Genomic DNA, 16,624 nt, shown 5'->3' on the forward strand with positions numbered 1-16,624 from the left:
TTTGTCGGCTTGTTTTGTTTTGTTTTGTTTTGTTTTTTTTACATGTCCACGCTGTGTAATTTCGAGCTGTTACCGAGACTTTGAACATAATAATGCGCATCATTTTTTTTGTTTTTTTTGGTTGGTTTATTTGTTTTCTGTACAGACGAAATGGGAGAATTTAATAAAAAGAGTCTGCAGGTTTGTACTTGTGGTGGTTCATTTCTGAGGGGACTTCCGGGGGTGGAGGGGCGGGGCCTGGCGCGGCCACGCCCTCCGTGTGGGCGGGGCAGGGGCGGGTGACGCACGCGCAGGGGCGGCTGTCGCGCGCGGCGGCCGCGGCCGTAAAGCGCGGAAGGTCAGCCCGGCCTCCCCCCCCCCCGGCCCAGGTGAGGCGACCCCCGCCGATCCCCGGCCCGGCCCCACCGATCCCCAGCCCGGCCCCGCTCCCCCGCCCTGCCCCGGGCTCTCCACCTCCCCCTCCCGCCCGCCCCGCAGCGCGGGGTCGGGGGCGAGCAGCCCCGCGGCTCCCTTGTCACCCCGCCGCCCCCCTGTCACCCCGCCGCCCTCACACCCCTCCCCTCAGGCTGCTGCGGGCGAGGGTCCCCCCCTCCCCCTCCACCACCTTCCCCCCGGTGCCTGGGGGGCGGCTTGTGGCAAAGCTGTTCCCGGAGAGGCCTCCGCGGTGCCCCGTGCCGGTGGCTCTGGTCACAGACTTCGTTTCTTTCCGCAGGTAAAGGCCTGGCAGCGTTAATAATCAGCCTTGTTTCCGCCCCGTTAACCTCGGCCTTCCTGAAGCGTTCCAGAGCATGGGCTGTGCCTGCTGGCTGCGTTGGCTCCGCCTGTCAGTGGTGTGAGCGCCTTTCCAGCTTCCCTCTGGTTCCCTGCTCGTTGTCAGGTTGCCCCGTGTCAAAACCAAAGGTGCAGCGCTCTGTTCCCGTTTGATGCTCTGGGTTTGAGCCTCACCAGCGAGGCTGCTGGTCCAGGGCTGTGAGGAACTGCTCTCCTGTCTGCCTTCCCATCCCCTTTCCCATATCCATCCACGGGACGTTTCCCACTGCCAGCCTTGTGCGTAACAAGATCAGTGCTAACGTGATTCTCACCTTCTCCTTCCTAGCAGGAGCGGTGCCGGGGTGACATCTGAGCACACCCAGGCGGTGCTTTGAGGAAGCTGCCGGGATGTTTCTCCGCCTGCTGTCCGATGTCCAGTGGCGGGCAGCCAGCCCCAGATGGAGGAGGATGACCAGCTCCCAGAGAAGCAGCTCCACCACGGCAGAGCCTCACCCGGTTTCCCTGCCGGCACAGGCGCAGGTGGTCATCTGTGGGGGTGGAATCACCGGCACTTCCGTGGCGTATCACCTTGCCAAGATGGGTTGGAAGGATATAGTCTTGCTTGAGCAGGGCAGGTAAGGATTTCTGCTGACAAAAGCAGAGGAACAGGGCATCCGTGTGGCTCAGGTTGTTTCCACCTCTTCACCTGCACTGAGGTGAGGAGCTGGAAACAGCCTTTCACCTGGATGAAATAAGGACATACTGAGCATTAATAATGGCACTTGCTGCTTGGACTGTGAAGGGTATCCCTTGTGTGGTTGTGCTGGGGTAGCCATGCCATTTCCCTCAGCAGGGCAGGGAAAAAGCAAGCTGAGAAAGCTTGTGGATCAGGATAAAGACATGGAGATTGTACTGCCATGGGCAAAAACGGCTTGCCCTAGGGAGAATGAATTGAAAATAAGGAATTCCTTTATTTCATGCCAGTTAAAGTAGATTCAGGTAGTAGGAAACAGAAACCAAACATTAAAACACCACCTCTTCTTTCCCGCGCTCATCTTTCACTCCTGCACTCCAGGGCCTCTCACCTCCCCACAGTGCCCCAAGAAACACGGGGTGACCAGTGGGGTGGGATCAGCGCTGGGCTCCAGCGTGGGGCCTCCACAGGCTGCAGTTTCCAGCAGGAGACCTCTGCCCTGGGGAGGGTTTTCCACGGATCACAGTTCTGCTGTTACAGTTTGGCTGAACACAAGTGCCCTCCGTGAGTTGGATGTGTCTGTGGCAGAGCACACAGTTCCTGCTGAAAGCTGAGCAGCCCTCACCTGTTGTTCAGACTGGTGTTTCTGAGGTAGATTCGTGTTTGTTTTCATTAATCTCACTTAATTTGGGGACCTTGGCTATGAGACGCTGCTGAGAATTTAGGGTTTGAAGAAGCATTTATTGCAGCAGCTTCCAACACCCTGAGTAGGTGTCTAGACTAGAGCTTCCCTTCTGATGCTGCCTTCGGGAATAATGAGCTGTGGTTCCTGGAGTTTGTGTGGCTGGGGAGCAGGTTCTTTATAGCTGCAAAGAGAAGAAATTGGATAGTCTTCTCTGAGACTCTGTGAGCCGTGTCCTTCTGAGTGAAATGAGGTGCTGGGCTTTGTTTGTAAGGGATTGTTGTCTTTGGTAGCTTGGAGCAGGGTGTGAGGGATCTGCAATGAGTTGGATGCCATGCATGCTCAAGGAGGAAGAGGAGGGAATGCAGACACACCAGGCTGAAAGCAGTCGTGTCAAGTGGGAAAACGCACGGTGGCTTTTGCAGCGGGGAAGATGATTTCCAAGTGTTGTGGGAGCAGGTTTAGGAGGGATATGCTTAAATCTGACGGTCTTGTCTTCCCCTGTCCGTGCTGTAAGGGGGTTCTGTGCCCACAGCAGCCCTTCAGCAAACAGCTCAGGGGTTTAAGGGCAGTTTTAAAAGGGACAGGGAGCGTGTGCCTGTCCGTGGCAGGTGCTGCAGAACGTGAGAGGGACTTGCTCTGACTGCAATCTGCAAAGACACAAGACTCAAATCCAAGTTAATTCTGATCTGAGGAAAGTCCTGCTTCAGAGCAGGAAAGTAAGGCAGGTTGATGTAAGCATAAGGTAACTTCTTTAAAAAACATGTTTCCTTTGAACAATGTCAGTGTTTAGGGCTAGTTAAAGAGAAATTGTTATGGAATGCCAGGAGTTTTCACAAGTGAGCTGAAGGAAAGTCATTCTAGAGATTGCATTATCCCTGTATCATCCAGCTTGGTGTTGCTCTGATGTGTCTGGGGGAGAGTTTGCTGCCTGGCTTGTGCTGCCAGCGAAGCTGGTGTGGGGTGTGTACCTGGCAGGCTGATGAGGCCCTTCTTTGCACCTTCTCCTGCAGGTTGGCTGCTGGTACCACTCGCTTCTGTGCAGGCATTGTGAGCACAGCCAGGCCTGTGTCCATAGAGCTGAAGATGGCACACTATTCAAACAAGCTCTACCAGCAGCTGGAACAGGAGACAGGAGTGCCAACAGGTACTGAGGGTGTCGTCACTGAGTCAGAGCACTGACACTGGAGCACCAGGGGGGGTTTATGTGTCAGGGTTTGGGAGTTCCCGTTCAAAACCAGTGCACTGGGACTGAAGCAGATGGAAAGGATGTCGCTAATGTCATCAGAATGGGGAGAAGGGTATCAGATGGGCAAACTGAAGGTAGACTGCCTGCAGACTGGGACAGTTTGCGTGTCTGTAACTTGAGCAAACATAGAGGAACTTCCTCAGAGACACTAAAAATTACATTGCAGTGACTGGAGCAAATGGCCCTTTGTGTGCACCGATTCACTTCTCAAAAAGAGAAGGTGGTTAACAGGAGCACTGAAGCATAGGCAAAACCAGGTCTCTTACCAGAGTCTCACCCTGGAAATAACAAGAAAAGGTGGTGCTGAAATTCTCCCTCCAAAGTGTTTGGACATAGGAAGAACTTGAAAGTTGTCTGCTGGAAAGAACTTGTGATATATGGCAGACTCAATAGAGGTTAAAAACTGTGCCTGCAAGAATACTAATCTAATGCAGGTGCTGGAGTCACAAAGTCTCTGCTTTTAGTTGTTGAAGTTTTATTCTTCTGAGCAGTTACTAGATCACTTCTTGACCAGTAACTTCTGTCTCCCTCTTAATAGGCACCATGTGTGAAGTTTAATTTTTTTTTTATAAGCGTGACTGTATGAAGTAGAAAGAGTACACAAGTCCAAATTAAATTGCTTTTTTGAAAAGTTGGCTCTCGTGCAGTTTTTATTAATAAGTGAAACGTGTTTAAAGTTACTTGAGGATCTGGGATTGAGGTTCCTGGGCAGTGGAAGCCAAGGATCTGGCAATTATTACATTAAAGCAATGGGTCTGAGATGGAAAGGAATTCAGGATCCTGTCAAAATCTGACTTGCCTTTGGTCACTGTCCCAGGGTACACGAGGACAGGCTCCCTCTCCCTGGCTCAGACCCAGGACCGGCTGATCTCCCTGAAACGCATCGCTTCGTCGCTCAAGTACGTACGAGCAGCAGGCGCCGCCCGGCTCGGCAGCCCCAGCTCTCCTGCAGGGCCGGTGACACCGTGTTTCTTGTGTTCTGTGGCAGTGTCATGGGCATACCCTGTGAAATCATCACCCCCAAGCAAGCGGTGCAGCTCCACCCGCTCATCAACATCCACGACCTCGTGGGGGCCATGTACGTGCCAGAAGATGCGCTCGTGACGTCTGCCAATGTGAGCCTGGCTCTGGCAACCGCTGCCTCACGAAATGGTAGGAGTTCTTTCTTTATCTGTAGAGTGCCCCCCTGCATGATAGTTACCTTCTTTCTGTAAAAGAAAATTGTGTTCTGCGTCTCTCTTGATACCCTGAGCGCTGAAGTCCAAAACTCAGTTATTTCTGTAAAGCTCAGATTCTTTGAATCTATTTCTTCTCAAAAAAAAAAAAAAACAACCCAGGCTGAATTTTTTTGCATGCTGAATCTTTACAGATTTGCAGTGACAGACCAAACACCTCTTTGTTTAGTGGTTATATATTTCTCTGAATAAGCACACATTCTTTCCTTCACAGGACCTGACTCAAAATTACACTTCAAAATAGTTAATTACCTGCAGATAAAAAGGTGTGGCTGAGCCTTGTGGTGTATTTCACTGGGCACGTTATGCTTTGGAAATGGGTTTGGAGACGTAGCACTAAATGCTGTTTGCCCAGCACTTGGGCAAATTTGGAGTGGTCTGAAAGTGGGAGAAAGGTTAGATATGACAACAGTGATAAAGGCCATTAAGGATGAAAGTCCATCAGATTGAATGAAGCTGCTTAGGAAGATACCTCTCTTAGTTTCTGTTAGTCCAGCTTATTTTTACATCCTGCTTGTGGATTATTTTTTTTCCCCCCCTCAAAATGGGTAATTTCCAGTAAAAGAACCAATCTTGCCATCTGAAACTACAGACTTTGGTGCATAAAGGAATGGAATGAAAAGAAATCTGTAGTCGAGACTTTGTTTCTTCTTGTTGTTGACTGTGGGGTGTATTTATCACACAGATTGTTACATGGGAAAAAATACTGTAGCTCTTCACAGTCTCAGCCTTTAAATTATGTACAAATTATGCACAGGAGGTTTTACAAATAACGGGGTTTCACCTAAGAATGACTGGGTCAAGAGTAGAAATTTTGTCTTAAGAGAGAAAATAAGCTTTTAGGTTGAGTTTAAAGGTTAAAAGTTAAGAACATTTAGGAAGGGTGCTCGTGGTTACTGACGTTCTGATGTCCTCTCCAGGTGTGCAGATTCACGAAAGGACGAGTGTCAGTCACGTCACGGTCCAGAAGGGTCGTGTGACTGGAGTGGAGACTGACAGGGGACGGATTCAGTGCCAATACTTCGTCAACTGTGCTGGCCAGGTTTAATTATTTAAATTTTTTTCTCTCTTGGTTCCGTTTCTTAAGGATATGTGCACTTCCCTCACGTTTTTTTTTTGTATGTGTGTGTGTGTGTGATGTGGTTTGGTTTGTTTGTTTGGTTTTGTTTGTTCCTTTCCCTTTTTTCCTGAGGGCTTGTGCTTTGTTTTGGTTTACTGGGGTAGATCAAAGTGGTGTTGCTCAGCTGCTGGGCCCAGCGGGGGTGTGAAGGAGGCAGTGCTTGCTGTTTGCTGGGCACCAAGGGCTTGGCACTGACCTGCTGAGCAGCACCTGCAGCTTGTTGGTACAGCTCTGCCCGTGGTCCCTCTCCTGGGAGGTGCACGTTTCTGACAGGAGGGAGTTTGTTTGGGCTGTTAGAGAGACAGTGAAATCTCTCACTGCCCTTCTCTCTCTCTCTCGCCCTCCTCCCCAGAATTTTGTTTTCTTTTTCTTCCTTGGTGTGTCATGTCTTCTGCACGGGAAAATACACCTGCCGACTGCAGTCTCTCAACTAGCAGCTGTCTCCCTTGTTAGTAAGGGATCTCAGTACAGGCACCCAAATGCTGCCTGCTCTGCTTCTGGATGCTGAAGCTGGTGCTGACTTGAATCTACAGATCTTGTTGGGCTTTTGTATTGTAAGCTGGTACTACTTAGTTGTGAGTCAGGGCTCCACTTTTCTAGTTCTTGTGTTAGGAACAGAAAACCAGTCTTTATCAAAAAAAAAATTCAAATTCCAAGAAAAGAGAGAAAAAAATTGTGTCTGTTTAAGGTCTAGGTGTTTAAACCAAATCTTAACTTGATCATTTATGAAAGCAAACTCACAGAGGCGACCTGTGCTGATGTCCTGCGTTTTTTACTGGAGGTAGATTCCTCCTTTTCCATTCTGACCTGCACTTTTTTGGTTTCAGTGGGCCTATGAGCTGGGCCACTCTGGGGAGGAGCCAGTCCACATCCCACTCCACGCCTGTGAACATTTCTACCTGCTGACACACCCCTTGGCGGAGCCGCTGTCCAGCACCTTGCCGAGTAAGGATCCTGCAGCTCTGCTCCACTTTCCCTGGTGAATTATACCTGCCTTTCCAAGGCCACCTGTAGTTCCTGACAGAAAGGCCAGCCTCGGGCTGTGGGTCCTCAGCTCATTTGGGACTGTGAATTGCTCTGAATATCCTCTTTCAGTGGTAGAAAGAATATCTTTCTTTGTTCTTGGGAAAGCTTGTGCTGCAGAAGAGGATTTTCAGAGTTCATCAGCTTACCCAGGAGAATGGCCTTGACTCTGGCTTGGCTGGTAGTTGTGTCTGAGACTTGCATTGTTGCATTTGTGGGCTGGAGAGGGTGCTAGCCTTGGCACTGTGTTTCCCTTGCAGGCTGCTGGCCACAAATGGCCCATCTATTCCTTTCCTCCAACTGAACCTAAGGCTTTACAATGGCATTTACATGTCTATGAGCTGTAGGGGCAACCAAACACTTGAGGTAATTGCTCCTCCCCCATGTTCTGGCTTTTGGATCTCTTAAAAAAAAAAGCCTTTGTGTTTGAAAACGGTGGTTGGGAAGTAGAAACCTTTGCTGGCAAGATTTTCTGCTTCTAGTGAGTAATGTATATATTCCTCAGGGAATTCGGGTCTCTGGCCAAAGTCCAAGTGCTTCACTTTTAATTGATTAATTGAAAAAAGTAAACATATATGTGTACACAGTCACAAATTTTCTGTACACGGCCAAAATCGCTGTGGAACGTGTCAGGTGGAGTATCATAAATACTTCAAGTTGACACTGCCAGTGGGAGAAGCAATCCAGACCTGACTGCTTATCCTCACCCCAGCGCTGCCCACCTTGTTTGTGCTGGTGGCCTTCAGCACGCTGGATCCGTGAGGCATCCCCGTTGAAATGAACTGGGTTTAACGCAGGAAGAGGGGAAGGGGGAAGGCAGGACATCTCCTGGTGGAAGGTCTGGGTGCAGTCTCAGTGGATCTAAGCCAGTAGAATAGCTTGTCAGTGCCACGAGGGACCTGAATCCCTCTTGTCCTCTCGCTCCTGGGACCACTGTCCTTCTGGCTCGGGGCTCCTCAGGTTCAGCTCAGTTTACTCTGCTGCCCCAAAGTTAACGTTGTGTGGCTGTGGTGGGAGCTGATGGTTTAGTAATCTAAACTGGCTCACCAAGGTGTCACGTGAGAACCACAGTGGTGTGAAAGCTGGGGCTGGGGGACTGTCACTGTCCCCTCTCAGGAGGCCACTGGCTTGGCCTGGTGTGTCACCAGCCCCCGTTGTTGGTGTTTGTGGGATGGCAGCCTGAGATGGATACCCCTTCTCTCAATTCCCTTCCCACCTCTTCTCTCTCCTCTGCAGCTGTTGTTGACCCAGATGGCAGGATCTACATACGCAACTGGCAGGGTGGCATCCTCTCAGGGGGCTTTGAGAAGAACCCCAAACCTCTCTTCACGGAGGGGCGGAACCAGCTGGAGATTCAGAACCTTCAGGAAGACTGGGATCATTTTGGTATGTTAGGGTTCCCACAGCAGTGAAACACGGGGCTTCTGCAGAAGGCAGAGTTTGCAACAGCGTAGGCTGGGAAGGATGAACGTTCTCTCAAATTCATTCATCTCTTCATGTGTCAGTAATTCACAGAAAACACCTTTACCAAGGACCGCAGTACCTGAAGGGAACCTACACAGGAGAGCTGGAGAGGGATTTTTGACAAGGGAATACAGTGCCAGGACAAGGGGGAATGGCTTCCAACTGACAGAGTTGAAGGGTTAGATTGGACAATGGGAAGAAATTCTTTACTTTGAGGGTGGTGAGGCTCTGGCACAGGTTGCCCAGAGAAACTGTGGCTTCTCCATCCCTGGAAGTGTCCAAGGCTGGGTTGGACGGGGCTTGGAGCACCCTGGGCTGGTGGAAGGTGAACCTGCCCATGGCAGGGGGTTTGGAACGAGATGAGCTTTAAGGTCCCTTCCAACCCAAACCATTGCAGGTCTCTGTGGTATCTCTGTAGTGTTTAAAAGCACCTGCTGACCCTCAGCGTTGTTCACTTCCTGTGGGGCAGGAGGTGCCACATAAACTCCCCGTGCTGCTCCTCCGTCAGGGCTGAGTTTTGAGTGTCAGTGCCACATGCTGCTCCTCCTGTGACGCAGGAGATCAGCACTGCTGACCTGCCTCGTGCCTGTGGTGTTTTGTTTCTGCAACTCTCTTCAGCAGGGACTGCCAAGTGCAATTCTACCAGTGACAGTTGCTGTGTGGACAGCACTTGGTGTTATGGCTTCCCACACTTCATCCCACCGTTGACACTGGTGGTTTGTTGTATTTAACTGTTCTGTCCTCCTCTTCCTGTTTTATTTGATTCTGTTTTTATATTCTGTATGTACCTTTACATGGAGGGCTCTTTCTGTAGGTTTTTAGATCTCTAGATGCCTACAGACTTGCTTGAAGGTATTAGCTCCAGTGACGGGTTGCTCGAGCTCTGCACCCACCTCCTTTTTGGTTCTCTAGGTACTGCTGAAATGAAAAGGTCCTGCTTGTTGGCACCCCCAAACTGCCCAAGTTTCAGAAGCAGCTGCACTCTGTGCTCCAGCATTACCCTTTTATCCGTTCAAAAGTGCTGAACAGTTGAGCAGAGTCAGAGCTTACTCAGCCAATATTTGATCCTTTTCTAGGGCTGCAATTCCTGGGATTTGAGCTCTTGTATTACTGCTTTGATCTTTGTCGTTGGAACACCTTTTGATTTTAAAATAGCCTGTACAGTTGCTTAAATTGGGCTGGGTACGAGAACAAGTCTAACACTGATCTCTCTTTTATCAATAAAAGAAGCGCCTGGCTCTCACTCTGGAATTCTAATGCTTGAGAGAAGGAAGAGAAAGAGCAGGTCAGAGAGACTGGTTCTGATTACAAGTTGTTAGGCAATGTGAAATCTGATTATTTTACTGCTTGTGCATAAAGCTGAGGAGTGTTCTTGGTGCTGAATCTTGAGGGCTTTTACCTGGAGTAGCAAGCAGAGGGAACTTTTAGGCAAGACAAGGCAAGTGGGTACCTTATCCCTTTACTAAGGCTCTCAAATGCCACACTGTGAAGAGCTGCCAAAGGACTTCTCCAGTGTGACTGGGCAATGAAGGACAGGGAAATTCAGTGAGGAGAAATGTGAGGTGACACAAGGGTGTGGGGATGGTCTGACTTCCACCAAGCAATGTGACAGGCTTTGAACAGACCCGGGGGTTGGATTGGTTGTGTTAGTTCTCTGAAGACATCAGTGCTGTAGCAGTCAAAGCAAAAGGCAAATTAGGAATTACTAGCAGAGGAGCAGAAAACACAGGGATTATGCAACGCTGAATCCTTGGTTTGCCAGATCTAGTGATTGTTCTAGGCTCCTTGTCTCCAGAGGGTGTCATAGGAGACTGGAGAATGCCTGGTGGAAGAACAACCATAGGCTGGTCAAAGCCTGGAACAGTTTCCAAGCAAGGAGTGACTGGGCTGGGGAAAAGGAGATGACAGAAGGGAAATAAACAGAGATCTCTGGAATCTGCACTAAGATAGACAGGCTAGGTGGGGATCTCCTGTTCACTGTCTCTTCTAGTGCTGGGAGGCATCAAAAAAAGTTTGTTGTATGTGAATTTTAAAACAAAAGGTGGTAATTCCTCACAGAAGATACTAAAGATGTGGAACTCCTTGTCCATGTCTGCAGGATGTTTTCGTGAGCCTGGGAGAGACCAGTTTAGTACTTAGAAGAGAGATCAATTTAGAGGTTACTAAACAGGGGAAAACATACCAGGTTTTTAGGAAATCCTCTGGGCTGATGGTAGGTGGAGGCTGGCAGAGTGTGTGGGACAATTGTCATACAGATTTGCCTGTCCTCACTCCTCACTCGGTATCTGTTTGATGCCTCTGTTGTTTTTCCCGACAAAACTGAACAGTGCCCTTGCACTGTGGGAAACAATATTGGGTTCTTGGGCTGGATCCTGCTTTTCTGGCATGCTGTGATCCATTTGGATCCAGCAGGTAAAGGGTTTCTCCTGTGGCTGTATCAAAACATGGAAGCAGTTTCCACCTGCCCTCTGACATACCTGCCGAGTTTGAAGGTGAAGCCACTGGAACACGTTTGAGACTGAAGGCTGTGACTCTCTGTCTCTTGCCTTGGGTCCTAGGGCCACTGCTGAGCGCCCTCCTGCGCAGGATGCCGGGTCTGGAGGCCCTGCAGATCCTGCAGTTGGTGAACTGCCCCGAGTCCTTCACGCCGGACATGAGGTGCATCATGGGGGAGTCGCCCACCGCGCGGGGCTACTTCGTGCTGGCCGGCATGAACTCAGCTGGGATTTCCTATGGTGGGGGAGCAGGCAAGTAAGTGGTGCATCCCTGGTGTGTGTGTAAGTCAGGCTTTAACCACCAACAGACGCTGCTCACACGATCCTGCTGCGTGGAACGTCCGGGTCCGTGTTGGTCACGTCGCATTGCCCTGTTCTGATTGTGTTCCAGATCTGTGTCGGACTCTCCCTGCTGTCCTGCACACCTCTCCTCTGGCATCCCAGCTCGGTAATCAGCTGGGGATCGAGTAAGCTGCCTGGGAGCTGTGTCAGAGGATGTTTAGGTTAAATATTAGGAAAAGGTTCTTTACCCAGACAGTGGTTGGGCACTGAACAGGCTCCCCAGGCCTTGTCACAACACCAAGCCTGACAGAGTTCAGGAAGTGTTTGGATAATGGTCTCATGCACATGGTGTGATTCCTGGGACTGTCCTGTGCAGGGATAGGAGTTGGATTCGATGATCCTTGTGGGTCTCTTCCAACCTCTAACTGATCTGATTTTTTTAAGCTACCAGGAAGAGATAAAAGCTTAGCAAAGCATATATTCCCTCATCTTCTGTGCTTCATGATCCCCTTTAATTTACCATTTGATTGAAGTCTTTAGATCATTCGAGTGGACACAGCAGTTAATTCATCTGAAAACAGGGTGAATCTGATGCTGATGAAGCACCATATATGTGATGCTAGTGCTGCCAGTAGTTAAAGACTGTCCCCTACAGTAAGCTAAGGGTGGAATAATTTCTCAGCAAAGTCAAGTTCCTGTGTTAATGCAGGTAGCTGGTCAGGCATGTGAGTGTGATTCCAGCAACAAAGTTGCTTGGAGAATGATCATTGCCCCCTCTGGTTGCCATTGGGTTTTGGTAACACGGCATCCCTTCTGCCACACAGCCTCCTTAACAAGCTGTTCATTTTTCATGGTCTCTCTCATTTTTGCATTTGTCTCTGTTACCTTCTGTCCTTTGTCTAATAAGTTAACTCACTGGGGAAACAACTCATGATATTTTTTGGTTTCATATAAAATGCAGAGAATCTTTGCAGTGAGGTTCTCTTAAGAATCAAAATAATTTTTGAGGTTAAAAGCACTATTTGTTACTACAGCCCCAAAATAAGCAGCTTAGCTTGCTAATACAACTTTTCCTGATCAGTTCCAAAGCCCTTTGTTTTTTTGTGTACTGGCTGTGAACAGAGCCTTGTGCTCTGCTGTATTCTGAGCTGCCTGTGTCCTTTAGCTCTGGAGCATGCTGGAAGTGGAGTTAAACATAACTTGGCTGGCACCTCGTGCTGAAATGAGTGCTGTCACTGGTGGTTCGTGGCTGAGCCTACACCAGGCACTGAAAAACGACAAAGCAGAAGCCTCCCAGCTCCAACCAAAACTCACACCTCCTTTTGTAGCAGAACCCGAGGACCTGGCACGCTGCCAGCCAGCTTACCTGTCCAGGCTCTGTCTTCCTTTATCAGTGTCCTTAATTTCCTGCTGCCCTGTGTGTTTCATCCTAATGGGCAGTTAGTAATTTGGAAATCTGGTGGGTGAGTTTTATGAAGGGAAACCTTCCATGTTCTGCTGCTGTTCAGAATACCACGTTACCTTTCTCCTCTCTCCCTATCGCAAGAAAACGTCCCAATTGCTTTGCTTCTGACTTCAAAACTGAACTCTCTTAAGACACTGGCTGATATCCCAGGCTTCACTTCTTCCATCAGGTACCTGGCAGAGTGGATGGTGAATGGGTACCCGTCAGACAACGTGTGGCCTCTGGATCTGAAGCGCTTCGGGACCCTGCAGAGCAGCCGCACCTTCCTCCGCCACCGGGTTATGGAAGTCATGCGTAAGTGAGGCCTCTGCCTTCAGTTCTGCCCAGGCTGTCCAAGATTTTCCCCTTTCCTGCACTGTTCCTCCCCTGAGAACCCGTTTTCCTTTTTTCCTGACCTCCTTTGTGGCAATACAGCCCCTTCCCAGGGGAAAGGAAAGGATTTTTGTGGGTTGTTGGGGGTTTTTTTTGTATTCTTATTACAAAAATTGTGTTCTTACTAACTTTTCTTTGTAAAGTACTCTTGGTACCTTGCTCTGTTCTATTTCTGTGCTTTCCCTCTGTTGTGGGGAATTTTGTGCACGTCTGCACAGGACTCCAGCCTAGCAAAGCAATGCCAGGGTCTTAACTGGGAATATCACACTGTCTCAGACGTTTTTATTCTCTGCACATCATTGCAGTGTGGAAACACCGTCACTTCCAGCTTGTGCCTGCTGTGACCTGCTTATCTTGCATCATTCAGGAAGCCCTCGTAGACATATTCTGCTTTCTCCTGTCAAAGTTTGCAATAAATACCTTGCAGAATAGATTGCAGATGCCATTTTTCCTGTCTAAAGCCGTGCTTCATCATTTCCTCCTGTTGTTTGCTTATCTGTCCTGAATAATGTGGATGACTTCTTTTGAAGTTCCAAATGGAAGTACAAAGTGCTCCACAAGTTGCATAACAGGAACAATTATTTGAATACCAAGTCTAAACTAAAAACATCTGTTCAGGTGAAAGCAGAGCAGTTGGGTAAACCTCTTAGCCCTGCTGTATCCAGGGAATAAAAACCTTGTGCTTTGACCTTCCTCCCAGAAAAAATCACTTCATACTCTGGGCATTATTCTAGTTTTGCTCTCCACTACAAACCTCAGTGCTGATAGCTGCAGAATCACTCTAGTTTTTACAGGATTCTAGATTTTATTGTATTCAATTTCTGCAGTGTTATGTTTCTATTCTAATCCATTCTTCCCTCTACCCCACTCCTTCAGGAATACCAATACCAGATATTGCCAATAAATTCATGAAATTATTACCTATGAGGCAGAAATGATGGAAGTGTTCAGCAAGAAATATTTGGCTTATCTTCAGTTTTAAGCAGTTTATGACCTCTGTAGAGTCTTAACATGTATAAAGTAGTATTCAAGCATCCTTGAGTTATTGCTCCCCACTGGTAACCAGGGAGGATGCTCAATGATTATTAGAGCAGCTTGTTTTCTAAATAAGAATATTTTATGCTGGATAAATAGATATAGGAGCCATTTAGAAAAGCTTCTATAATTAGAAAAGGCTGAATTGCCACTATTTAAGGCAAATTAGATGGTCCCTGTAGCTGTGGGCTGCCTACCCCAGCATTAGCACTGTCAAAATACGTGTCTGATGCAGTGCACTGCCAGGGAAGAATCCTGCATAATTAATGCTAGTCAGCATGACTGCATGGAAAATAAGAGTTTTTGTTACCTTGCAGTGTTGTCATGGGACCGTAAGTGTCTCTAAATATGAGTGCTCTGTGCAAATATTGTTGCTCTGCTTTTGAAGAGCTGTAAACGGATCAAAACAGGTTTGTTGGTTTTTCAGAAGCAGAAAAGGAAGTTCGGAACCGTCTTGAGGGAGTTGTGTTGATGGTTCAGATACCAGTGAGTGCTGATAGCGTAGGCTGGTTTTTTGCCTGCGAGAGAAGTTCAGGTCAAGATAACCACTGTGCCTAACAAGGGATCTTTGTGACCCTCCCCAGCCCTCATGTGTGACCTGAAGGTTCCCCGCTGGGACTTCCAGACCGGCCGGCAGCTGCGCACGTCGCCGCTCTACGACCGCCTGGACGCTCAGGGAGCCCGGTGGATGGAGAAGCACGGCTTTGAGAGGGTCAAGTATTTCGTGCCGCCTGGAAAAGGTGAGCTTTGGATCTTGGAAAAGGTGAGCGCTCTGCCCGGTGCTTCCCTGCTGGTCTTGGTTCATCCGGTACATGAATTTCTCCTGGGATTCTTCTTTGTGTCAGATCTGCTGGATTTGGATCACAGCAAGACCTTTTACAAACCGGACTGGTTTGACATCGTGGGTGCCGAAGTGAAGTGCTGTAAGGAAGCGGTTTGTGTGATTGACATGTCGTCCTTTACCAAGTTTGAAATAAGTGTAAGTACCTAGGGAGGCACCACCTTCTAAGGGTGGCCTTTAGTTTATTAGTGCCTGCTTTTTGTAAAATTCCCTGTGTCCTATTGAGGACAGGCAGAGGAAGTCACACTGTATGGCCAGATGCAGGTTGTACCACAGTATTTAGCATAGGTTGGTTTTTGTCTGTCGAGGGCCCAGTTTACAGAAATCCCAGCTTGGTCTCTACACAGAATTTGACCTCGGGCACCGTGCCTTCGTTGTGTCCTGTTAGCTCGAGACGGCCGTGTCGCTATCAGTACAAACTGAGATAATTTGAGCCAGAACACTGATGCAATCTCAAGCTGCCCCGGTGGATTTGTGTCGCTCAGACAGCTTGTCTGACTTTCTCTCCCCTTTTGATTCATGTAGTCCACAGGAAACCAGGCCCTGGAGAGTCTGCAGTATCTCTTCTCGAACGACCTGGATGTGCCAGTTGGGCACGTTGTGCACACGGGCATGCTGAATGAGAAAGGAGGGTATGAGAATGACTGCAGCATAGCCCGGCTCAGCAAACGCAGGTGGGTGTGCAGACAGCATCTTCAGCATCACCCTTTGGGTGTTTGAAGGACTCCTTAATGAAGATCATAACCTTTTGTCACCACCGTAGGCTAAAAAGTCTCAATTCTCCTCTTACACCCCTAATTCAGGAACCCACATGAAAGGGAGCTTCTGAATTTACAGACATTGGGGAAAATAAACCTTTTTCTGGGATAACAGATGAACATAGACTTCCTCCAAGTGTTAGATTGTCAGAGGTTTGATTTCTCAATTGAAATACGACCTGCTTTCAGCAGCCATTGGGGTTTATTAATTTAGGTAGGCATTTAAACTGCAGGCCAAGCGGTTCCTCATTGGCTCCTGACCAGCCTCCTTATTGGAACTGCATACTGAAGTACTACTTTTGGATTAATTCAATTTGTGTTGCAGTATGGGTACTCTAATACTCAGCTCTGCAATCTCTCATTGTTGTTCTTGAGTTCTCTGATGAAAACTGACGTGATTGCAGCATGTCATCCTTAGACTCACCAGTTTGGGCTCTCTTTGGCATTCATTAAAAAAAAAATTCTCATTTTTAAGGACTTCTTCATGTTCCATGTCCCAGCTGAGTGTTGGTTTCATTTCTCTGGATGGTTTTCTATGTGTGTTTTCATTGTATTGATGTAAAAGCATTCTCTGCTGCTCTTTCAATTCGAAACAGATTTTCTCTCTCTTCCACTTCTGTCTGCATTCATGGATTGCTTACAACCATTGTCCTTCTCTGCATGAAACCAGCAGCTTCCCTCCCTGCCTAGTCATTTCTACAGATGTTTTCTCTGTCAGTGATGTACTTTAACTCACATTTTGTATCACACACACACAAGTAGCTCATTTTCCTGTATCAAGAGGAGTTCTGTTTTTGGAAACTGTTAATAATAACCTCCATTGTGTGTGAAAAGACTTCTGCTGAAACAAGAAATTGCTGTGTGATCCATGCACTCCTGACTGTCAGAGTAGACAGAACCACTGGTGGTGAAGAGCTGCAAGTTCCTTCTGCAGAGTGGTTGTGACTTTTGGGATGCTCTGTCAACTTTCTGTAGCACTCCCTGTGTTCCACATCTGGTCACTTCTTGTCACCAGAGCACTGCTAATGCTTGAGCTCTGGGATTTCTTGTCACGGCAGATTTGGTGGGCGTTGATGCAGAGACTCTAGCTGTGCTTTTCACAAACCAGCTTGTTTTAGTCTCCTCTTGGTATGGAAGCTACTGAATAGCTCCAGTAGTC

At 48.3% G+C, this 16,624-nt stretch overlaps 1 protein-coding gene across 2 annotated transcripts in view; it reads left to right on the forward strand.

Moving 5' to 3' along the window:
- The first annotated feature begins 617 nt into the window (after positions 1-617).
- The window catches only part of PDPR (pyruvate dehydrogenase phosphatase regulatory subunit), a 19,876-nt gene continuing 3,869 nt past the window's right edge, over positions 618-16,624 (forward strand). The window contains exons 1-13 of one of the 2 annotated variants that reach the window (XM_027895741.1): positions 618-712; positions 1,097-1,385; positions 3,140-3,273; positions 4,193-4,274; positions 4,364-4,527; positions 5,531-5,652; positions 6,558-6,675; positions 7,990-8,139; positions 10,776-10,968; positions 12,629-12,753; positions 14,451-14,606; positions 14,712-14,845; positions 15,233-15,381. In XM_027895741.1, the coding sequence (XP_027751542.1) occupies positions 1,159-1,385; positions 3,140-3,273; positions 4,193-4,274; positions 4,364-4,527; positions 5,531-5,652; positions 6,558-6,675; positions 7,990-8,139; positions 10,776-10,968; positions 12,629-12,753; positions 14,451-14,606; positions 14,712-14,845; positions 15,233-15,381 (1,754 nt within the window). In that variant the 5' untranslated portion in view covers positions 618-712; positions 1,097-1,158. Of the gene's footprint in view, positions 713-1,096; positions 1,386-3,139; positions 3,274-4,192; positions 4,275-4,363; positions 4,528-5,530; positions 5,653-6,557; positions 6,676-6,981; positions 7,120-7,989; positions 8,140-10,775; positions 10,969-12,628; positions 12,754-14,450; positions 14,607-14,711; positions 14,846-15,232; positions 15,382-16,624 lie in introns of those variants that run through there. The other variant, XM_027895742.1, reaches the window with a different exon arrangement.

The sequence above is a fragment of the Empidonax traillii genome, unplaced genomic scaffold (genome assembly GCF_003031625.1).
Source record: "Empidonax traillii isolate 1590-97213 ecotype Southwest subspecies unplaced genomic scaffold, ASM303162v1 scaffold465:size698125, whole genome shotgun sequence".
Classification (NCBI taxonomy): domain Eukaryota; kingdom Metazoa; phylum Chordata; class Aves; order Passeriformes; family Tyrannidae; genus Empidonax; species Empidonax traillii.